A 24,024-nucleotide genomic window follows, 5' to 3' on the forward strand; every position below is an offset into this window, starting at 1 on the left:
TCTGTGTGAACAAATTATTTTTAAAAAGTGTGACCACTTCTGAATGATCTGCACAGAAACTGAAATTAGTATTGATCTATTTTTAAATGTTGTCATGTTTGCTAGGTAAGTTTTATGGATAATTTCAAAAGACTTGTAGTACCCTGGAATATATTGCTTTTTGCTTAGGATTGTGGGGAATTTATTTACACGCTGAAAGCAACATAGCAAGCTTTGATTTTGTAATGCTATAATGTATGCTTTTAATGGTTGTATTCATTACTTTTTTACATATTTCTTACATTTTTCTAAAAAATGTAGCTTGCTCGTGATTATTAATTTGTTCTTTTTAATTAAATTGAGTAAATTCTGAGAAAATTGTGTTTCTGTTTTATCAAGAAAAATGAATGAGAAAAAAAGGAACAAACTGTAAAACTCCCCTAATTGCATTAAAAGTATAGCCACTTTAATCTGCAGCCTGGTGAATGGGATAAACAAAGCTCAGCAGTAAATCAGAAAGTTTAACAACCAGAATAATGCCGGATACTTATCTATTTTCGGCTGTCGTGATTGGCTCCCGAACGGTCAGGCAATCACTCATTGGCTGACACTTTCCTGGGGGGCGGGACTTTGACTCTTCCAGGTAGGTATGAAAGAGAGATATATGAAAGGCGGCGAGTAAAAACAGTAGGCAAAGAAGATGGCGTCCAGTAAAAAGGGTGGAGAGAATGGCAAATTGGAGCGAGGTGTAAATGGAAGACGGTCTTCTAAACTCAAGGAGGGTCCAGTGGGTGAGTTTTTTTTAAATCTGTTTTGGTGTCAATTCGTCCTTGCTGTCCCCCCCCCCCCCCCCCCCCCCCCTCCTGCTGACGTCGTTTCATCCCGCTAGCTTGCACATTAGCATCAAAGTTAGCAATACCTTTACAATTATCCTAGCGGACTGTCTCTGTATTTTAGACACTCGACTGTTTTTCTCCCCCCCAAAGTGAACATTTTCTCGTATTGTCAGAGTCTAAGTGCGGGTTTAGGTCATAGTTTTATGAGAGTAGTGCCCCTACTCTCTCTGTCATGTCTACAGCTGCGCCCCCGGCCAGTTAAATCATATCCTGACAGACTGGCACCTATGTTCACTTCGCGTTCATCATTAATCATTCACGCTTTGTTTCCTTAAATTTTAACAGCAGACGATGACGGGACCCTCCTGAGCAGGTACTTGAACATGCATCACGAGGGGGAGGGGCAGATTGAGATTAGGAGGTTTAATCTGCAAGTGTAAATTATCAATGGGAGATTGGTGTTTGTCATCGTGCTGAACTCATTATACTGCCATTGTTGACCTGTGCGCGTGTCTGACGTCTTTGTGGTTTGCGTCATTGATAATGTTCTAGGATGACCCAATTTGGCAAATTAATGTCCTGAAAAGACCTCTATCTCTTGCCATAGATGTTATCCCTTTTGTTTTTTTTTATTTTTGCGTAACTCATTTAATCAAAAATGCCTTCACATACTAGGGTTCTTTAGGTTTGCTATTCATATCATAGTAATAAAACCAGGCCTAAAAGATTAAATTTAATGTTTAGTTATTCCTAATTTACTTTATTTACAACAAGGTTTGTTGTTAGAATAATCTTTTAGATCGTTGCGTCAACACACAGATCTGAGCTTTGTTGTGAGGGTGGGGATGTGTTGTCTAATTGTTACTGGTTTCCTGTTTTGTGAGTTTGTGGTAATATGACAGAGCAAATGTTGGTGATTTGATCTCATAACGTAGCCATACACCTGAGATATGAAAAACATGTGCCACACAGAAGTTCATCGCCCTGTTAAAACCTTTGCTTTTATAGTGGACGTTAAAAAAGGGCAGCTTTTATTACATGCTGTCTCATCATCTTATCTTACTGTGACATGATGTCATTTATCAAAAATGAAGCACCAAAGGGAAAAAAAAAACACATTTATAACACAACTCTCAATCTGGGAATGGTTACAAAAATAATAGAAAAGCGCCTCTCCTCAGTTCTGCTGTTGTTTGTCTATTTCTGGATGTGGGTGAGAGGTCATGTTTCCTTTCATAAAAGGCCACAGAACAATCATGTGTTCTATTAACCAGAGGAAAAGTCCTCTGTAAGGTTCTGTGCTTTGCCGTAAAAATGTTCTGTACTTATGTTTGTAGATCTTCTGGATTTGCTTTGTTTTAAGCTGTTTTGTGTGTTTGTGTGGTTGTGTTTTTTTTTCTTCTTCTGTTCAGCTGAATCAAAGTGTTTGATACAGAATTGTAACGTCAGTTCTGCAAGGACGCTAAACAAACAGCGGTGCTCTATAAAACACAGTCTGCATGTGAGAATTGCAGGTTTTGTGAAGAGGCTTGTTTAAACAGGGGTGATTCTTTTCAGACGAAAAACATAAAAACATCACGTTTTTATAGTTGAGCAGTAAAGAAAATGTATTGGCTTTCACTGAGGGAACATTCACAGGGTTTTCTTTTGTAATAAACAATTTCTACTTTTTAAGTCAATAGCTGCAAAAGTAAGAAGAAACCTTTAAAGCCTAATTGTAAAAAATAGATAAATTCTATAAATGTAGCCAGTTGCATGCAATTTTTTTGTTTAAACTAAGATCTTATAGACGAATTAATTTAAAAACACCTCAAATTTGAACTATTTCCCCCTTGTGGCTCCACCTTTGCCTGAATTCTTTTTGTTGTTTATGAGTTGAAGGTCAGGATCTCCTCCTGGCTAAAAAGACCAATAACAGAACAGTTCTTCATCACAGAAGCTTTGCTAACCAGGTCAGGGTTGATTGTAAATATCAGTTTTTATTAAATGGGAGGGACTAACTGAAATAAAAAAAAGGGAAGGACATTCTCCAAAATACTTATGATAGAATTTGTTGGAGAAACTACAAGGTAAGATCTTAAAGACGAGAAAGCCTCAGCGAGAACCGGAGAACAGTTGTCTTTCTCTTCGTCACTCCTCCTGAACACCTGTCTCTCATACCTGTCCTCTTTTTCTCCACGCTCTCATTGCTTTCATGGAAGAGGAGACACAGACTTGGACCAAGACTTAAACTCAGATGCTGGTAAACATTTTGAATTTTTTGTTGTTGTTGTCGTTTCACCTCCAGGTTAGTGACTCGGACTCTGCAGAAAACATTCCTTGAAAAGTTATTTCTCCTACTTCTTCCACATAATTTATTCACACCTTCATAAATTTCAAATACAGAGAGTTCAGGTGGAGCTTTATGGTTTCAGTGAACAAGTTTTGGTGGTGCAACAAAAGAGAAATATTACATTCTTTAAGAAAAGGTGAGCTGACAGGCATTTTTAGGGGAGTTGTCATTCCTTAGTGGCTGAAGTGGACTGTGTTGATGGTTTTAACAGATAACAGTTTTTAAACGCTGATTTGCATTATTTTTGTTCTTCACATTGGTAAAGTTGTCATTCACATGATATTTTTAAAGGTTTAAGTTTAAAAGTGCACGCTGAGTGACCAGCTGGCTTAACTGTTTTCATTTGCATACCAATTTGCATTTGATACGTTCTCTGGTGTTGGGTAGCTATAAAACCTGCTGTTTTGATTTTTGTAGAGAAGTTTTTTTTACGGTTTTCTCTTTTAATTTTCTGACTCAGGTTGCTAAGATTCATTCTTAGGATTCTTTCAAGAAATGCTCCATTCTCCAGTGTCTTTTGCTGATTTGTACGTGCTTAAATGTTTGAATTTAAAGTCATAATAAGCTTTCACACACATGAATATCTCTAGTAGACTAACCCACACCAAACTGCCATGGAAACATGTCAATATTTCAAGAATGCTTGCATTTATTTTGGCTTTATCAAGGTTGGATTTTGTTTTGTCTTGTGCTGCTCAAAAATAATGTGTGTGTGTTAAAAAAAAAAAAAGGTTTTCATAGTTTGATTTAAAATTCAACAAAGACCGGCATTTCTAATTTCTGGGTTTTTGGAGCCCTTACCCTGCAGGTTTTACAAAATGGACTGAAATGATCTAAATGTAGCTTCTATGGAGTTTGGTGAGATGACTATGAATAGGTTGTGTTCCAGTAAAGATGGAAAACCTGCAGGGCAAAGCTGTGACAAAAAAACAACAAAGCAAAATAGATGTTTTGATGGTTGATGTGGAAACTTTAGTCTCTATTTCAGCTGTTATATTTGAATCTGATTTAATGTATTTTTTTTTTCCTCTTCAGTACACATAATGATAAATATCTTCTTTCAGTTGCGTTTGACCCTCATTGCAAACTTTTATGGACTCCAGTTTTCTATCTTGAATGTCAGACAAAATGTGATATTTGTCATTTCTGCATTATTATGACCTTTGACACAGTATCCCACTTCCTTTTTTCTTATCCCCTAAAACATCACTTGATTTTTGGTTAAAAGAAATATCTGTACTGTTTTGTGTTTTCAAAGAGGACATTTGCATATTTTTTCTCTGATGTTAACCCAAAGCCTCTTTTAAAGACACTAGTTAACTTCAGTCTGTAAAAGAACACATACATCAGTGTTTTCTAAGCATTCTCCCTCCCATAACCCCCTCTCATTCTGCTTATATTTCATCATCTGTGTGCACACTTTGCCTTTATTATTTTTGTTTCTCGACGTGCACAGTGCCGCAGCACAGTCAGTACCAGCTGCTATGGAAACTTGTGTCTCGGGTGACTCGGCGTAGGAACACAGCACAAAAACTTGACTCCTTCTGGGTCAGAGGGCTAGAACTTTACTCTACATGAGGGCAGAGATGTGAGAACACTGGAAAAAATGCACTCTGCTGTGTTTGGTCCGCTCTATAACTCCCTTTGGGACTTTAATGTGAGATGTGTTTAGATGTTTTTCCCACTTTGTGACTAATCTGTTTGCTCCCTGCTGTGAACCGTGTGCACAGGGCGTCTGCTTTCTCTTCCTGTTTCATGCACGTCTGCCCAGATGTGGAGGGATTTGTCTGCTTAGCCTGGGTTTATATTTATTTATTACAAGGTCTGCATGACATATTTTAATAAGAAAGCTGCTAGAGTTTATAAGTAAGACAACTTTTTTTTTTTTAAATACAACTGACATTATCCCACATGACTTGACCTTTACAGCTGTTGGTTTTGACTCGTTCTTTGTTTTTAGACACGGACAGCTTTGTTCCTCTCCTGAAACCTTGGTTGTGCATTTAATCTTTCATTTCAGAAACCATTTTATTAAATTTATTCAATCTTGTTTTAGTATAAATTAATTGGATTTGATCTTGTAGGAGGATAATATTACCAAGGGAGGAGGTGTTCATCTTTTTCAAATTTTACAATGTTTTATATTGGTGCTTACTCTGTGCGCTACAAAGAGCTTTTTTTTCCGTGTCTCATCTGCTGTCCTTCTGTTTGATCTGCTGTCAGTGATGGACACCAAGGCGGTATTTGCAGCCCTCTACAGCGTGTGTGAAGAAAATGCCACGTTCTTCTCGGCTGGAGGCAAAGTGTCGCAGGCCGACTCAGCAAAGCGATTGGTCGAGTCTATGAAGCTGATTCAGGAACATGCTCGCAGCCTGGAACCTGTCATTTCTGGCTTTGCTGCCATTTATCATCACTTTGACTTTGATCCACTCATCCCTGCTAATGGCTACCGCTCTTTGGTTAAGGTAAGCACTGAAAGGTTTTTATTAGCTCAGATTTTTTAAGTCGGTGTTTTTCAACCAGCGTGCCGTGGGAGATGGTCAGGTGTGCCGTGGGAAATTACCCATTCACTGATCTAAAAACATTGACCATCTCCAGGATATCAGCTCTGTGTTCATCCAAACAGTCCCTGATAAAACACAGTGGTTAGGAATATGAAAGATCATAAAAAATTGTTTTCCTTGTGTCTATTTGATTCTATTAAAGACACTTTGATAAGCTTCGGCTCTGTTTTCAGAAAAGTCCTGCCCCTTTAACTGTCTCCACCAATCCATCTTGGAGGCTTAAGCATACGTAATCGGTCTGACCAATCGGAAGTGGTTAAAGTCTTCACTTCCTTGTTCCGATTCTGCTCATAAATTCTCTGTTCCAACAAAAATACCAGCTAGAGCTCGTCTTTAGCGTTGTAGCTTCCTGCAGGATCCGGTGTCTGACCGTGGAAAAAGTGAACAAAACAATGAAGCGCAGAGAAGCGAGTCTGTCGGCGATCTGCAGCAGTTTTGGACTTCATCTCCCATGATGCATAGGACAGTAGGAAGTGGCAGTGTCTCAGTGTACAACGAACACACATCAGACAGGTTTTAAATCTTCTAGTTGAAATCGGAGGTCAACAGTTTAGTTCTCCTTCCAGGTTTGTGTTTATTAACAGCCAAACATCCCAGAGTTTGGTCCAAGTCATCTTTCTAAGTGAAACACTTTTCTAATAACGTCTGGATTATTTTATATGCTAAACTTAAGAAGAAGAAATAACAATTTTAGAAACAGGATTAAGGTGAAATGGCCAACAGACAAAATTAAACTAAATTTAAACAATTGAATCTTCTAAAGAGAAATAAAATATTTTTGTAAAAGTTTTCAAAGACTTTATCTTTAAGACGAGAAAAACTAAAAACGTCAACATGTTCACTTTTTGTGTAGCTACAGAAAACCTAAATATGCTAGTTTTTTGTGTAAATTTTGTCAAACATATTGCGATCATATAATTGTCCAAAAATTACAGTTGCCTTTTCACCAACATTTAAAAAATATTTAAAAAATAAATCACTATTTAGAAAGAATATATTTGTTTTTTTGTAAGGTTAAATAAAAATGCATGTTGATAAACTGAAAGGAAAAAAACTACCACCAGGTTAAAATTTCAAATAATTTAGTTGAAAATTATTACTGAAAACTAACTTAACTTTTATTACAGCTTTAAAAAAATCAGCTGCAACTTCCAGCTTTTTATGCCACAATTATCACAAAAATGCATGTGAGATTGTGGAGGGACTGTCCATCAATACAGACTATAGAGTTTCTCCTTTTATAATTTTTGTATGCTGGTGTGCCGCCGGATTTTTGGCAAGGATGAAGTGTGTCTTGGCTCAAAAAAGAAAAAAATAACACTCTTTAATTCATAATCACATTTAATGCTGGTTACTGCTTGAAAAATAAAGCATCCACTATATCACAGTATTGTGAATGTTTCTTTGGAGAGATTTTACTTGTCGACCTTCGAGTTAACATTTCAAGGTCAGTACTTTGAGCTTGAAAGATAGATTTTTACACTGTCAATGTCTTAGTTTTGTTCCACAGCGGCAGAGTTTCCCATCCCTGCCGTATCTACAGGGTGTTATCTAGTGTGGGTATTGATGAGCATTACTCTTAAATTGGTGCAGCTCACCACAACCTAAGGAGTTTAGCAGCGAACGAGTGCTGCTCTGTTTTCTTGCCCCTTGATTTCCACATTTCTAATCCTTTTCATCCTTGTAAGACTGCTGTGGGTAATCTGCAACACCCCGGTGAAGCCGTGCGTTTTGTCGGTAGCCCAGATTAAGGCGTTGCAACCACAAATCGGTTTCTTTCTGAAAGTTTACCACACTAATCTTAATCACAAGTGCACCCAGAGGACATGTATCTATAATGAGAGCACAGGAGGAAAAAAAACTGCTGGATTTAAAAATATTTGTTTTTGAATTAAAAAGAAATATTTTTTTGCTATTTTCAGTCGTTTTTGCTTCTTAACCTACTTATTATCAGAGATGTTTCTACTTTTTTAATTTAAAATAGATAAGTTTTGAGTGGAAACATCTTTTACTTCATGTGTTTCTTCCTTTAAAACAGTGCTTCTCAATTATTTTTTGCCAGGCCCCCCATAGGAAAAGAAAATGTTTCGCGCCCCCCCTGACCCCCCCCCCCCCCATAACCCCCCCCCCCCACACACACACACAGACACACTCGCGCGGTGACAATACATCAGGTCAGTATCTATAAAATTTGTATACCTAAAATTGTATCTTTTAACACTAACAAAAGAAAAAAGCAAAATAAATCCACTTTCAACAAATATTAACTTTATTTAGCCACAGAAACCCTGTTCTAGTCTAAAACAGAAAAGAAGCTGAAAGTACCTGAAATAAAAAAAATCTGTCATTCCTTATTTAAACTAGAAACATTTTGACCAACTGAACCATTTGATGCTGAAAAAAATAATTCAATCAATAAATAATATTAAATCTAAATTGATCTGAAACATTAACACAGCAGCACCAATATATTTAACGTTTTTAGTCTGAAGAAATAGGTAAAAACGTGCTGATTTTTTTTCCTAAATGACGGATTGTTTATTTCTGATCTCATAAAAGTGCAGCTGTTTTCCTGCATTACCTGCTGTCTTTATGTCTGTCTGACACCAACTAAACCACAGGCAGACAAAGAAAACATGGATGGAAAATAAAGACACGTCATCAAAATGTCTACAATAGTTCATAAAGAATGACATTGTTAGCATGAGCTTAGGAATCTAAGGGCAGCGGTGATCTTGGGCAACAGGCAGCGGTAGCAGTGGTCCGCGTGCCCCGATTCCCCTGGCAGACAGGGCCCACACCACCCCTCCCCTTTCGTTCTCACTCGCGCAGCCGCGGACAGACAGAACAGACAATAGGAACCGAATAGTGGACCAGATTATTTTCCAAGCACTGAGCCGCTGTCACCGCTGCCCCCACGTTAAATTTGCGCACCGGACAAACCTGTGCCTAAAACCGCCACCACCGCGCGCCCCCCCTGGCATCGCTTCGTGCCCCCCCCTGGGGGCGCGCCCCACTATTTGAGAAGCACTGCTTTAAAAGAAGATCAACCTTTTTTTTCTTCTATTTGTAGGTGGTGCGTTGCTGCCTTCTCCACATTATCCACAAGGGGCGCTACATTGCAGCCAACCGGCGCAGCATCTTCTTCCGAGCAGCGCATAACGCTGGGGAAATGGAGGCCTATTGCAGTGCGCTGTGCCAGCTGCGTGCCTTGCTGTATCTGGCTCAGCGAATGCTGCATGACAACAGTCACGGCAACCTGTTTTTCCAAGACGAAAGTGGACTGAGTGAGAGTTTCATTCGGGAGTACGCATCCATGCACAAAGGCTGCTTTTATGGCCGCTGCTTGGGCTTTCAGGTAAAATGAAATGTGTCCCACAGTTACTAGACGGAGAAATGTGAGAATAATGATGAGCATCACACCTGAGCTAAACACTGTGATGAAGTTGCCGTCAGTTCTTTCAAAAATTTGTGGTTAGGATTCTAATGAAGAGGAGTAGGAAGCCAGGACAAAAAAATGATCCAAATAATCTCTGCCTTCCAGTTCTACAGAGAAAAGGAGCAGAGCAGCTTGATGGATGAAGGCAGTGCTCGACTTTCCCAGTCATTTCCTCTTATCTCACTTGATCTTAACGAGAGGTCTAAGTGGACAGAAGCCAAAGAGAGCAAAAGAAAAACTGATGAAACCCCTTTTCCTCATTAATTTATTATGTCTTACCCTCTTGGTGTTTTAAAATCCCTTCATCTGTTTCACTTTTTGTCCGTAGGATTGCAGTTTGAATCAGCTGTTTTCTCCTGTTTAAATAATTGAAAGCATCTCTGTGTTTTTTGCTCATTCCTCTCTCCAGTTTACTCCAGCCATTCGACCCTGCCTGCAGACCATCGCTATCGGCCTTGTTGCATTTGGAGAAAACTACAAGCGGCATCAGTCAGGAATAGGTCAGCATCATCTGACATGCAGCTGTAGCCTCTGTGATTGAGCCACATCGTTATCATTCATAGATCGTACTCATCCATCCTCATACCTCTTCCACATTCCTCCTTGGCCCCTAACTGTGTACCTTTCTTGATTTGTGTGTGTTTTGATTGTGGATGCTCTTTCATCTAATGCAAACCCCAAAGATAGGTTGTGTTCTGCTCCTTATAGTTCAGTTTTTTTTTTTGCAAATGCTAGATTTTGCGAAAAGGGGTTGATAGAGGAAGATGCAAATCATATAATGCAAACATGTTCTTCCTACACATGCAGCTATAAACATACAGCCTAAAAAAAAGAATAAAAAGATTAAACTCATTGTTTTTACTCTGTACTGCCCCACAGTGGACGCAAGCGGTATTGCACCATATGGTGAGTGCAGGTGCACTTGTTTTTGATGTAGTTTTATGTAGTGTGTTCAAAACAGATTTTGCTCCAAGTACTCTCATTACATTAGATTACCGTATGTGCAATTTGCGATTCATGATGTCAAAGTTAAGGTTTGTGTTACTTAAAAGCATGGCTCTTCTTTTATATTTTTATTTGACATTTTCCCTATAGAGCAGAGTCATTCTATTCAATATTCCTAGTATTAGTTTGGCAAGATTTTCTATGAAGATGACAACCTTACGGTTTGCTGTGGTTTTGTTTCCCTTCTCCATCAAAATTGTCCTTTTTGTTTCATCTCTTGGGCTCTACTACCCTCTTCAACCGTATGATCATTCCTCCTGATTTCTGTAAATGATTGCATTAGTTCCCCTGTTTATTGCCACTGCACATTACTCTTCCCTCCTCTCTCTATTTATTTAAAAATATACACATTAGTTGTTGGCCATGCTGTGTCCTCTCCATGTTTTTTATGCTAATGAATATCTCCTGCTCTCTGACTAGGTGTTGCTGCCAGCTCTTTCTTTACCTCAGGAAAATATGCCATCGATCCAGAGCTGAGAGGGACAGAATTTGAACGCATCACTCAGAATCTGGATGTTCATTTCTGGAAGACCTTCTGGAACATCACTGAGACTGAGGTCTTGTCGGTGAGTGGACTCTTAATTCTTCTTTCTCAGCTGTTTTACATATACCTGCTAAGAGTACCTTTCTGTCATAGTGCATTTTGCCCTACAGGCTATTAGCAATAATAGGGTAGGATTCAATTTATTCACCAGGGTTTATGTTTTATTCATTGGTTTTTTCCCCCCTCTTTAATGATTTGTTTCTCCATTGAACTTAATCTTTTTTTCTTTTTGATCCCTGTCGTCATGTCCATCTTTTCCCTCCAGAGTCTTGCCAGCATGACATCAACACAAGTTAAGGTGAACCGAGCCCTTTCTGTGCCCCCAGTGGCCTTTGACCTTCCCTTGGCAGCCAATCATAGAGCATCAGCAACCATAGCGCCGCCTTCAGCACACATCGGCATTGCTCCCATCCAGATGAGACTCATCTCTTATGACTTACGTGAAGGACAGGTACCTCGTTTTAATTCACCTCTACTCATACTTTGGAGGCGTTTTAGTGGATTTCAAATGATTGTCTGATTTGGATCATATATTATGGTTTGTTTGTTTTGGGGGGAAAAACACAATGTCCAGGGAAATACACTCTTAAAAAGCCAATCAGAAAGATTGAACTTTTACATTGAGAATGGGATTTCTCAAATTGCTCACCCAACATGCTGAAACCCTGTTTCCAGTTTAAGAGGTTGAGAAAGCTGACTTGGGTGGAGCCTGTAAATGCTTTGAAGCTCTGCTAAAATCGCTTTCAACAGTGGATCTTTATCTACTGGTTGTCCTCATGTCTCCTCATGTCTTTGTCCTTTTTTTTTGTTCCCAGGATAGTGAAACTTTGCTGTCAATGTCCCGTTCTGAAGGAGGGGCTATCTCTCTGTCCCTGGGGCTAAAGACCAAGCGCCTCCCGTCTTCTCCCTTCCTCCTGATCCATTTTCATGGTGGAGGCTTTGTGGCCCAAACTTCAAAGTCACATGAGGTACCATGCTACTTTCCTGCAACATTGAGTTTGACTTTTCTTCTCAGATCAATACACAAATTAGAGTAGGAAAGTTTATTTTCTATGGGAGCAAAGTCTGCATTTGTATTTATTCTTTTAAACACACTAGTTGGTATGAAATGATTAGTTGTGGAAGTGCTGCTGAAGAAAGTGAGAAAGCAATGTGTGATTTTGAGCTTTCAGATAAGATCCTTGGAGTGTTTGGTGCCAAGATGGATCCTAGATACTGAATGGCTGATAAACACACTGAGGTGTTCACAAAGAGTGTAGATTCTATTATATTCACTATATCTAAAATGTCAGGGAAAGTTCTCATTAGAAATATATAAATATATTGATATATTGCTTTAGCATCGCAAAAACAACATTAACTGCCAAGAATGGTCACCTTAAAGGTTTACTCACATTCTAATGTGAGTAAACATCTCATGTCAGCTTAAGGTACTTAACAACTCAAATAAAGCTCTTTGACCAATTGAATGCCGTTGGCCAATCAACTGGAGCCTTTTTACGTTAGATGCTTGTCTCCTATGTAGACAAGAGTCATTTGGAGCACAATAGATGTTGACTTTCATTAAAAAACAAACTGTTGTACTGAAATGGAAATGATGTATCAGTTGTTTTTTCTGTCAGAGGTTCATGTAACGCACGTCATATTGGAATCACATTGTTGATCACTAATATCGCACGTCTTCCTCCCATCGTGCAGCCCTAGTCCAAAGAAAAGCAGATGGGAGAAAGACAGCAGCAGGGTGAGGGGGTGATGGGGCCTTCTTGCCTTACCTCCTTCTGGCGGTTCACCCAAACCGGGATTTGAACCGTTGTGCAAGGGCCGTTCCAACATCCAAATGATAGTGTTTAGAGCTGTGCACCGATTCTGGTTGAAAGCATCTTTTATTTTAGACTCTACGCTCAAATGTTGTTTTCTAGCATTTAAGCCAGGATAATCCAGCCTTCTTTACCTTTGTGCCCTTTTTAATTGTGTTTTCTTATTTGAATTCACCCCCTGATAATTAAAGTGTTGAAAAGACGTTCATGACGGAAGGGAAAAGCAGTTACCCGTCTGTCTCTTCCTGTCAATAGTGTGACATGTAGCGAGGCTGTAAATCTCATTATTTTTCTAATTATTGCCTAAAAGCTCAACAGAAGCGGACCTTGCTGAGCTTTCTCTGTTTTGCATCTCTAAGCAAAGCTTGTCCTTTGTGTTTTTCATATAGAAATGCTTGCTTCTAATTATCATGGAAAATAATACATTTGTCGATCTGTTTGGCTTGAGAAGGAAACATTTAGGGACTAGATACTCATTGGCTTTAGATATATCTTTATTTTGACCAAGTTTGTGTCTTTGCTCTGTTTATCCTGTGCTGATTTGGTCATCTGTGGCTGTCTGCAGCCTGCAGCTCCAAGTCAAAGCTCTGTGAAACCATAAAGGACACGAACACCCTTGATCTGCAGCTGCAGGTACTTTAGGATGAGAAGGAGAAATCACAGAGCTGTCATGTTGAATTAACAGAATGGTACAACCTAACAGAAAAAGACTTCCTCAGACAATGATGGAAGACTTAGACTGTCTCTGTCTCTCATTCTGATCTCTTCTTCTACAGAGAGAAAAATCTCTGTTTTCTGAATATCTTACAAACCCAGTTTTTTTCTTGGCTTTTTGTCACTGTGTGGTGCCGCCAAAAATGTCTGAGTCTCTTCTGAGCCTACAAGGACTAAACTAGACATGTCCCTTTATTCTGTATGGTGCTTGCTGTTGGTTTTATTCCACAGCTAAGGGTTTTATTCAATCAAATTCAGTGTTTCATCGTTTATCATGGGTTACATTCTAAGAAGAAACTGCAATAGGTCAAATCTGCTAAGTAGTTAACTGTTTTTTTATATATTATATTATCAATGGATATATTCTAGATATTTGTAGGTTTTTAAACCCTCACTCACTATTTTTTTTTCAGACAAAAAAAGGAAAATTTTCACACTTTCTTAGTCGTTTAAACTCTTTAAATGTAAACCCTGGTTCAAAAATGAATCCAGTGTTCTAGAACTAAACTAAACATCTGATAGAGATCGAAGATTTGTGCAAGCTGAACTCATTCTGCACAGGGTGGCACAGTGGAGATTGATTGACAAGGTCAACAGCCAATCAGGATGCAGAACGCAATCCACACGGTAAAAAAATAAAAAGCATGCTAAAGTACTCTAAAAAAAATCAGAGGCCATGGAAAGGTGCAGCGTGTTTTAACGAGGGACCACTGTACGCAGTAATGCTGGAAAGTAGAGCTGAGGAGCTGCAGGTTAAGACTCACTCCAATGGAAAATTGTGTTTTTGTTGTATTTTTCTGATGATGGAGGACATTAGAATATGCAGAAAATTGCATTTCTTTGTATTTATTGGGACGCTTAAATGTGTGTGTATGTGAAGAAGTCCCAGTTTGTCACACCCCTCTTCTGTCCTCTGGGCCATTTGACTTTGCATTCAGCTTCTTTTATGCCAGCAGATAATTGTGAACTATCACTCACCGCCTGACTGACAGATCTGCCCACTGACTACCTGGCACTTTGACACTCATTGTGTTGAGTGTAAACACCAGCTTCATATTCTCACCCACACCTTTGGAACACTCAAGATGCATGCTCAGTTGTTTGTAGTTTCTACAGGTTTGGCCTAAAGACACAACAGTTAAAAGCTGGTGTCTTTCTTTTCCCCCCGTTCTTCCTGAATCATTGACTTGAAGGACATCTGCTGCTTTGGCTGTTTAGCTTTGTCAAAAAGTATAAAACATTGACATAAAACAGGAAAGACAGTTGTGTGTTTCAAGGCTGTTGCATAAATGAAGCCGACAACCTGACCTGAGTGTGGCAGCAGTTACCTATGGCATTGTGGGAGTCATTTTTGCATTAGCGTCCTTGTGAGCTCATCACACTTTCAGTCTGTGAGAAGTTGGACATGTGGGTCCATGTCATCACTGTTTGAATAGAAAGGAAATGGAGGTGACAGTCAGGGCAGTTCCCATTCTATTCCTTTCAATGGGAAGTGAAAAAGCAGACAGCTTTTGATTTGAAGATGTGTGCAATGTAATAACTTCACCCTAAAGTCTTTATTTGTGCGCATTTAGGATGTAGTTTTCCATTTCTACCTTTGTCCTCCTGTGCAGCCCTATCTCAAGAGCTGGTCCCAGGACCTTGGTGTTCCCATCCTGTCCGTGGACTACTCTCTGGCCCCTGAAGCCCCCTTTCCTCGGGCGCTGGAAGAATGTTTCTATGCTTACTGCTGGGCTTTGAGAAACCACCACTTACTTGGTACACACACACTTCACACTCTTAGCTCTACACCAGTTCTACCAGGTTCACAAGGGAAAATACAGGGAATACATTGAGAGGAAACAGCTGTTGGTGCCACTTTTGAGCCTTCTTTTGGTTCCTATCCTAAAGAAAAAACATCTCTACCCTCAACTGTAATCTTTTCTTTCTCTTGTTTAATGAGAGCAAATTTAAGAAAACAAGACTGGAGAGTACTTCAGTGAATTAGTTTCTTAGCTTTTCTAGTATGTGCATTTCTGTCCGTGGGGGGAGGTTGTGGTTCTTTTGAATTTTTGTCTATATGTGAATAATTCTGTGTTTAACATGTCAAAATGTTTGCATCAAATATAGTTAGACTGATGGTGGGAATTGATGAGTTTTCTTCTACACACTTCTTCTTTGATCACTTTTTGTTTATCGCGTTTTTTGAAAATCAATCTATTAATCAATCAAACATAAATATGGGAATGCCCAATAATTCCGACACAAGTTAGAGGGAATGTGTTTTCTTTGAGATGTATCTGAAAAGTACAGCAGAGTTTTGATGACTAATGTCAAAATTCCAGCTAAGAGGCAACTATTATTAGCAGTTACATAATGCAAACCAAGACAAAAGGCTTTTTTATCTTGTATAGCTTTTTCTTTTTTCCTCTCGACCTATATTTCTGTTGTCTTTTTTATTTTATTTTATTTTATTTATCTCTCTAGGATGGACTGGAGAAAAAGTGTGCTTGGCTGGTGACAGTGCAGGAGGCAATTTGTGTGTGACGACGTGTATGCGTGCCGCTGCCTTTGGTGTTCGGATGCCAGACGGCGTTGTGGCGGCCTATCCAGCCACCCTGCTCACAGCCTACGCATCCCCCTCCCGTCTGCTTACGCTTATGGATCCCCTGCTGCCACTCAGTGTGCTCTCCAGGTGTCTCAGTGCCTACGCAGGTATAAGGCTTTGTGTCTGTGTGTGTGTTTTAGTTTGTTGCTTTTCCTTCCAGTTAATCAGGTTATTCAGTAATATTGGAGACTGCTATTTTTGTTTATAAAACTTTTAATACAAGTTTTTTCTTTTAATTTAAAAAAATATCATATTTTATAGTGTTTTTTCTTGATTTGCTTAAACAATTCATGCTTGAAAATGCCCTAAATAAATGAACCTACTTGCCAGATTTGTATTAAATAGATATGCATTAAACTGGAGGATCATGTACTAAATGAATTTCTTTATTTTATCATTTACATTATTCATAAACTCTTGTGCACAGCTGTTTTCTTAATGGATTTTAGTGGATACAGTGTGTAAAACACAAACAAAACAATCTATTAAAACATAAACAAAACAAGCAAAGTCTCCTCAAAATCTACTTTTTAAATGGATACTTCAGACAGCAAAGATAACTCACGATATAAGCCTTCTTATTATTTTTGAAGAAAATGGCTTTATTTAATGCAGCAGTATTCAGATCCCTTCTCTCCAACTCTTTGTCCACATTTTGTGGTGTTTTCTCCAAAAAGTGCCAACATTGATGACAAAGTGCACATGAGGCTCAGTTCTCTTAGATGAGTTTTTGCTGTACATGGGAAAAGCTTTGCAGGAATGTGGAGGTGTTGAGAGAAACGGCTGTTGTCTGTGTCGTGTCTGCTCTTAATAAGTGAACAAAAGCACTTACTGGAACCCCGCCTGTGAGATTGTTTTTTTATGTTTCTATTGTCACTTTTCCATCTTTTTCATTGCAACTCATTTCTGCCTACTTTATTGTGTTTCTTTTTTTGTCGCCGTTGTTTTTCTTTTTTATTTATTGCTTGTGAATGCTTTCTGCAGGCAGCGAGCCTCAGACGGAGAAGCAGGTAGAAAGAGTGAGCACGCTGAGCCTGGTGAAAAGAGATACGGCGCTGTTCCTGCGAGATTTCCGGCAGGGAGCCTCCAACTGGATCCATTCCCTGCTGGATTCCAACAGAGGCTCGGCCGCCCCCAGCACAGCTCCAGAGACGCCCCCAGATACCACCGACACGCGTGTCGCTGGTGTGTATTTGTGCGAGTGCGAGGGAGTGCTGTGAAGTGGGAACATTAGACAAAGATGTGGGTGGCTTTCCTGTTTCAAAGTTTCCTTTCAAATCGGTCTTTGATCCCTTCTGTGTGCCGAGGCTACAACCGAAAGGTATGTGTGTAATCCTTTTTCCCTCCTTTGATCCCTTTTCCGTGATTAAAAAAATAAGCTTCTAGGGAGGGGTGTGAATTTCCAGTTCATGCTTGGAGTTGTGGCAAATAGGAGGTAAACCATTATCAAACGATTTCTAGATCATGTTTGTCACTTTCCACATTGAATAGGTTTTTTTTGGTGTAATTTCAGCGTTCTCATTGATTGCCCGTGTGGAGGTCACTGGTTTGGATTTTGGCTATTGCCTCTCCTTGTGTTGCCCTCCTCCTTTCAGTTCTGTCAGTTCCCTTCGTTAGAATGGGTGACCGTTTCTCAACTGTGAGCTCAATCTCATCAAAGTACCACAGGTGGGCGTCTATTGTCAAGACCATCACAGGGCTGAGATGGCTCATTAAATATAAGGGGGGATCAACAGAACTCGGTGAGACCAGCTTCTATCTTTGCAGTTCTGTTTTGACAGCTCGGGGCGTGCAGCTGATGGTACTTTTATTATTTTATTTTTTTTCAGTTACTTCCACCCACCTCTTCTCTCTTCTGATTTGTAATTTGCATTTTAGGCTTTTAACTGCTGGCTGTCGACCAGAGGACAAACATAAGGAAACGAGATGAGTGACTCTGTGACTTAGTTTTATTTTGGTTTTCAAAAACTTGAATGTGTTGCAGAAACTGTCCCGTTGGCTGTCGGCCACTCATTAGGCAGTTTGATGAAGTAACAGAGGAATTACTATAGCGTGATGTTTGCAGATGTGAGAGCAGGACAGTATTCCCCCCGTATTTGCAGGGGGACCAGAGACGCCTGCAAATACGGAGAAGCACCCATAAAGTCTGGCTGTGGGAAATCAGATGGTTTTTGAGTTTTCTAGGGTTAAAAACCAGCTGGTGCACGAGCACTAAACCTCAAAATGCTGGCAATCTGGTGCTCCCATTGCCTATTTTCTTTTTCTTTTTTTAAACAAATGTTTTCCTTTTCTTCATTTTGTTTTCTAGATACAGTAAGGAAGAGCGTCTCCGAGGTGTCCATCTCATCTCCTCACGCCGACCCTCCTGTGCTCCCAGAACCGGCGGCGCTTCCCAACAGGAAGCTGTCTGTTAAAAGCAAGACTTGCCAGGACTTGAGGCCTCCCAGCAGCTGTGTTCCCGGAGCGCCGCCGGTCTCCGCGCACACCGTATGTCACGTTTGTTCTTGTTTGCATTTAGATTGACTTCTTATCAGCCGGCATTCTCATCCAGAGGGTGTTGAGACTGTTTAAAAGAGCAGGAGCTGTTGCTTAAGTCTGCAGTGAGCTGGGAGCCGATGTGTGAATTTAACATGTGATTGTATCATGAAATCTCACTTGCCTCATTCCGTACGATCACTTTATCTCTGGTGTCACACAGCTTACATCAAAGAGATCTGCTGTACAGCTGTTGCCTTTTTTAAGAGGTTAAACATTTTTCTAGCACAGAGATATTTTGGGTCCCCTATCGCATGATGCTATCTATCTGCCTTTCAGCAATGCGCATGTTTGACTTTGAACCATACTGAGATTATTTCAGCCATCCCTCACAAACGGATTAGGCTGTAAAATGCTTACAGGAAATCCAAACTTTTGGGCTGTGTGGGCCCTGGCAAGGCGTCGCAGATTATCTCCTCCTTCGTCTTCTCACATGCAAATCGGATATTTTCCTAGCTTGTGGGAAAAGTCGCGAAGAGTTTTAAGAAATTAGTTTTGGTTCTCCTTCAAGAAATCAGGATTACTCTGCTCAAAATATAAGTTTTCCTCACTTTTGCTTAGACTTTTTTTTTGCTTTTACAGAGAATTTCTGAACAGTTTTCTCTCATCATGTGAAGTGGATGCATGCAGACGCAAGCGAGCTTGCAGGAAAACCTTGTATGCCTTAAATATTGATATTTGTCTATTTTTTTCCCCCCGTGTTTAGATAGAAGATGTAAGCTTCTTCCTCTTCAAAGAAACGGACCCCAATATCTCCCGCGACCTGTCCTCAGTGGCAATACCGCCTCCTGCTGCAGAGGAGGGAATAGAGCTGCAGCACCCCAGGGAGTTTCCTTTGGGATTCGAGCCTCTGCGCTCGGATCAGTTTGCTGAAATGAAGTTGCAGAGTTCTCCGGTGTTCAAAGATCCTTTCTGCTCACCTCTGCTGGCTCCTGACAGCATGCTGAAGGGACTGCCACCCATACACATCGTGGTAAGAGGGCGCACGAGCTTCAGCTTTTAGAAGAGGCTTCTGACAAACACAGTGTCACCAGTGGAGCCCAGCATCCCTGCCTGAATACTGAGATTTTAGATCTGCATGTATTTCATAGAAGATTCCACGTGACTCTATTAAACGCTGGGTTCTTATTTTTCCACAGCCAGTTGTAACCGGTTATGACAAACAAAATGTACACATTTAGGGGTTTATATTGAAATAGGCTGTCATTTTAAGTAATAAAACAGTAAAGTTCTTACATTAAAAGCTGAAATGAAAGAAAATGACGCATGGATTTGGTCAAGTTCTAAATAAAAGTAGGTTAAGCTAATCATTTGGCGTCACTCTGAGTGTTTTACATGGAGACTGAGGCAGAACTGATCAAAAACAGGATCCTTTTGTAGATTCAAACAAACGATCCCCCACAGCACATTAGAGTTTGAGAGGAAAAGCAAAGTCTCCTCAAAATTGATCTCTAGAGATTTTCCGTGTTAACGGGTGAGGAGAGGTGACAGCCCACGCCTTCCTTTGAGAGGTGGAAACCATGAAAATGGAGAATGTTGGAAGGATTTCTTTTTGTTAGTCAGCCAGTCTGGAAAGAAAGACGAGTGCTGCTTTCTTTTCTTCTCCTCTCAATTAAGATTCTTGTCGTGTCTGAAGGGAATTTGCTTTCACTATTCTTCACCAGTTTTTCCTCATTGCAGGCGTGTGCGTTGGACCCCATGCTGGATGACTCCGTGATGTTTGCCAAGCGTCTGAGGAGCGTAGACCAGCCTGTCACTTTATGCGTGGTGGATGACCTCCCCCACGGCTTCCTCAGCCTATCGCAGCTCTCCAAGGAGACCAAGGAGGCTGCCAATGTTTGCGTGGAGCGGATTCGCGCCGTGTTTTTGCAGGACACGCCCCCCGAGCCCCGCAAGCACCGCAAGCTGGAACGGACCGATAGGGGTGTGTCGGCTCCTTCTGGCGAACGTGGTTCTCTTCTTGTGGGCTCCATCGAGGAAGAGGAGCCCGCTGTGGGCAGAGAGGCTAAATCGGCTGTGGGGGAGGACTCAGTTTCTGTGACGGCTCAGAATAACACTGACGCTGGGGGCGTTGGTGCTTAAATAAAGTTGGATTAAAAAAAAAAGTGACCTTATGTCACCCAAGGGGGAGAGAGAGAGAGGAAGAGTAAATGAAAGTCAGACTGAAGTTAGCATTAATGAGAGAGGAAGACGACATCCTGGAAACCAAAGGGGTTTTGTTTGAAAGGCAAAAAAAAAAAAAAAAAAAATGTTCTCTTCCTCTGTTGCACAGCACCAGCCTCTTGTCATGCACCTCATGTCGTCGTCCCCCCCCAAAAAAAACAGACTTTTTAAGAAGACGCTTGGATCAGAAACCAGCACTGACTCACCGGCTGCAAAGATTCTCCTTGTTGTTCAGCAGTGGAATCTCCAGCAGAACGTTCCCAACCACTTATTCACATCCAAGCGTCTCTAATCAGATGATGGGGGGGGCACACACACTATATGCTCCCGTGTGGAGTTCTCTACATCAAAATGGCCACTTGTTCTTTAGGGATCCGCCTGAATCCCACTTAATAACTCCAGATCGTGTTCTCCGTGGATGCTAACTTTTCCCTCCAGTGGAAAAGTTTAGGGTGGAAGTTTCCAGACTGACGGGTTCCATTCCCTTTTTTTTTCTTTAGAAAGCTGACACAGTTTGAATCATTTTGTGAACTATGCAGAAATATCACATTAATCATTGTGATTTTCTTTTTTTAATGATTTCTGTCTTTTGTCAAGCACAAGCTTTATATACTCTAACTTTTTCTGTCTGGTCTCGATGTTTATTTACCTCTTTTGATGTCGGCTTTAATTCCTAACCTTTTTTTTCTTTAATATTTACCAGAAGTATGTAAATATCCAAAAAAACACTCTGTTCTCACCTTTGCCTTATTATGCCTCTTGCAATATCAACTGGAGGAGTGTTTATTAGCCAAGATGCGTTCATTTTTTTTACCTTGCAAGTTGTCAACTTTTAATATGTCAAGAGTGAAAGCAGGAAAATGACAAAGAGGAGGAGAGGAAAGCTCTGCTAGCAATACGCATTTCAGACTCCACTGCACTGATTTCCTCACATCTGTCACATCCATCCTGGTGTTGCTTTGCCCTCGTGAAGGAATCACTTTCCTTCAGCCTTGGGATTTCTGTTGTCTCACTCACACCCCCCCACCACCACCACCACCACCTTTATTTCTTGTAATCCAGGTAGTGTCGAGCAAAGTCGTAAACCCTCCATTCTACCACATTTGGGTGCTACCGTTTTTTTTCCCTGCCTTTGCATCAGTGGAGGGCAGTCTGAGCTTGTTGCCATCAAAGCACTTTAACCATGTCCTTCAGTCCATACATGAGGTCCAACTAAATATAGTTGCCAGCGACGCTGGCTCTGTCCGTTGCCCTGCCTGGTAACAGCTAGGGTTGCCAGATCTGCAGAGAAGCTGTGTGAATAGGATTTAGCTGACACCCTGGAGAGCAAAATTCCGCCCCTGTAGAAGCAGGATTTGAACAGCAGTCATGCTTCAGGATTAGACCAAAGTGTTCTGTCAGAGTCACGAACTTACTGCTATATTTTTAGTCTGTTTTTGGGGGTGAAAAAAAGAGGAAAAGGAAGTTCAAGCTGTGACTTAGACTGGTCGGATGCGTGATCTCACTTCAACAGCCGTATGTGCCAACCGTGCACTTCTGCTGCACTTGGTTTGTTAGGCAGTGCAAGTTTATTTTAGGGTCAAGTTTGTATTCCACGTCATTGTTTGTGGGTCACATCGAGTGTGTGTGTGTGTAAACTCATAGCGCCTTTGTGAAGCAAAAAAAGCACAAACCGCACTTTACATTAGAGGAGCAACAGCTTATGTATTCAAGCATTGCCTATTATGTACTGTGGATATGCTACACCACTGCAGATGATGGACTGCAAAGCAAGCTGGTCAACTTTTTTTTTTTTTAAACTATGAAACATGCTGGCTTTTGTATGAAACACTCCTGTTGACCTGTCAATCATCCTGTGACCACTTAAGAGTTTTTTTTTTCATTTTTACCCTTTTGTACTTATGTAGTGTTTTTGTCATTGAATGCAGAAACTGTGTTTTCAAATGTTGACAAGTTTGAGCTGAAATAAGTATTTTAGTGTAGATTTGACTCATTGACTGTATATGAGAACTGGACTGAGCGCGTGAGACGTCACCCATAGAACATGAATTACTTCCAGTTCCTACAAAAGGAAGGCAATTCAGGCGCCATTTTTGTCAATATGGCAACCACTCTCACCAATCAGAAGTAAGCTTGTTGGGACTAAACCCCTACCACTTGAAAGCGGGCTACACAAAATCTGCGAATCAAGAATGGTTTCTCTGACAAAAACATTGACCGAGTTATAGTTTATTTCTCTATTGAAGGATTTTGGCGTCTTGGAGCCAGTGGGTACTTCCTGTTTGGAACACCAGCAGGGGGGCCTCACTCAGTCCAGGTCTTTTATACAGTGAATGGTTTCACTGTTGCTATTTCATAGAACTTGTATGTTTAAAAGTTATGCTGCTGAAGGAAAAAAGCTCTTGTGCACATATAGAGTTTCTAGATTGAGTAATGTTTTCACTTCAACTTAAATGTCATTTCAGTCCAGCGGTGCTTCCAAGACTCCGCCTCTAAAGCGTGGCAGCATGTCTACTAAACAGATTACACGTTAGCATGGTTTTTCTTCCCCGTGTGCACGTGCGCTGTTCAGACACTGCCAAATTAACAGCATTCACTAATTACTTTGTCCAGAAAGATGGAATTCAGAGGAAGAAATAACCAAATCCTTTTTGTGGGGTTCAATGACGCATGTGGAGAGCCGAATGGCTGCCAGTGGACAGACGACACACTTGAGGTGAAGAAGAAACATGGCAGTGGCTGTGAGTCATTAAGCAGATGATGCTCTGTTACGCGTTTGAGGAAACGTGAATGAAATGTTCTCTATTCACGTGCACAAAATAGCTTTATTTGAGCTTGATCAAGTATTTATGCAATAAACTCAACCCACTTTAGCTTTTCTGTTAAAAGTGCTGTTTATTGTTGATCCAAACATGTTTTAAAAACACTTTACAGAATATTAAAGAAAGGCAACCCTACTGCATGGTGCACACGCTGCAGTATTTTAATCTAAAATATTTCATTTTAAAAAAACAAAAACCTCATAGTTGGGAGTCTTAAGTTTGAAAGAACCAAAAACATGGATGTTCTCACAGCAGATGCTGACCTTGCTGTTTCACGTGTGCTGCTTTCATTGAAAGTGCCGCTCAGTGATAACCTGTACATGCAAACGTTGGAGAGAGAGTAAGCCATACTGTAAACTTGTATACTCCATGTTTTTAAAATGTTCCTTTGTTGAAAACACCATAAGTGCAAACGTGAATAAGAATGTATTCTTGCAGAAATTGTTGGTAGACTCATTTACTTTGCCGGTTGCCGAAAAAAAACAACATATCTGATGCACCAAGTTTTCTTTGGATTTTATTTAAATAAACATACTCTACCATAAGTCCTGCTTTCGTCTTCAATCTCATGGAAATAACCATTTTAAAGTAAAGAAAACTTGTTAGCATTACCGCATTTTTGGCCTTTCAGGATTGTATTGGTTAGACGAGGTATAATTCTGGACAATTACACTTAAAAGAGATAAT

At 40.3% G+C, this 24,024-nt stretch overlaps 1 protein-coding gene across 5 annotated transcripts; it reads left to right on the forward strand.

The window, feature by feature from the left end:
- The first annotated feature begins 583 nt into the window (after positions 1-583).
- Positions 584-23,882, forward strand: lipe (lipase E, hormone sensitive type). 5 transcript variants are annotated; one of them, XM_020710276.2, is made up of 16 exons: positions 584-770; positions 1,161-1,188; positions 3,017-3,057; positions 5,371-5,612; positions 8,785-9,069; positions 9,560-9,650; positions 10,030-10,056; positions 10,576-10,721; positions 10,965-11,150; positions 11,515-11,667; positions 14,844-14,988; positions 15,697-15,924; positions 16,802-17,002; positions 18,126-18,304; positions 19,059-19,325; positions 20,033-23,882. In XM_020710276.2, exons 1-16 carry the CDS (start codon positions 680-682, stop codon positions 20,432-20,434), a joined length of 2,712 nt encoding a protein of 903 aa, XP_020565935.1. In that variant the 5' UTR covers positions 584-679; the 3' UTR covers positions 20,435-23,882. The 5 variants fall into 5 exon arrangements, with proteins under 5 accessions (XP_020565935.1, XP_020565936.1, XP_011483820.1 ...); XM_020710277.2 differs by lacking the exon at positions 10,030-10,056 and having other exon boundaries at positions 587-770; XM_020710278.2 differs by lacking the exon at positions 1,161-1,188 and having other exon boundaries at positions 654-770.
- The last annotated feature ends 142 nt before the right edge of the window (positions 23,883-24,024 follow it).

Source organism: Oryzias latipes, chromosome 16 (assembly GCF_002234675.1).
Source record: "Oryzias latipes chromosome 16, ASM223467v1".
Lineage (NCBI taxonomy): Eukaryota > Metazoa > Chordata > Actinopteri > Beloniformes > Adrianichthyidae > Oryzias > Oryzias latipes.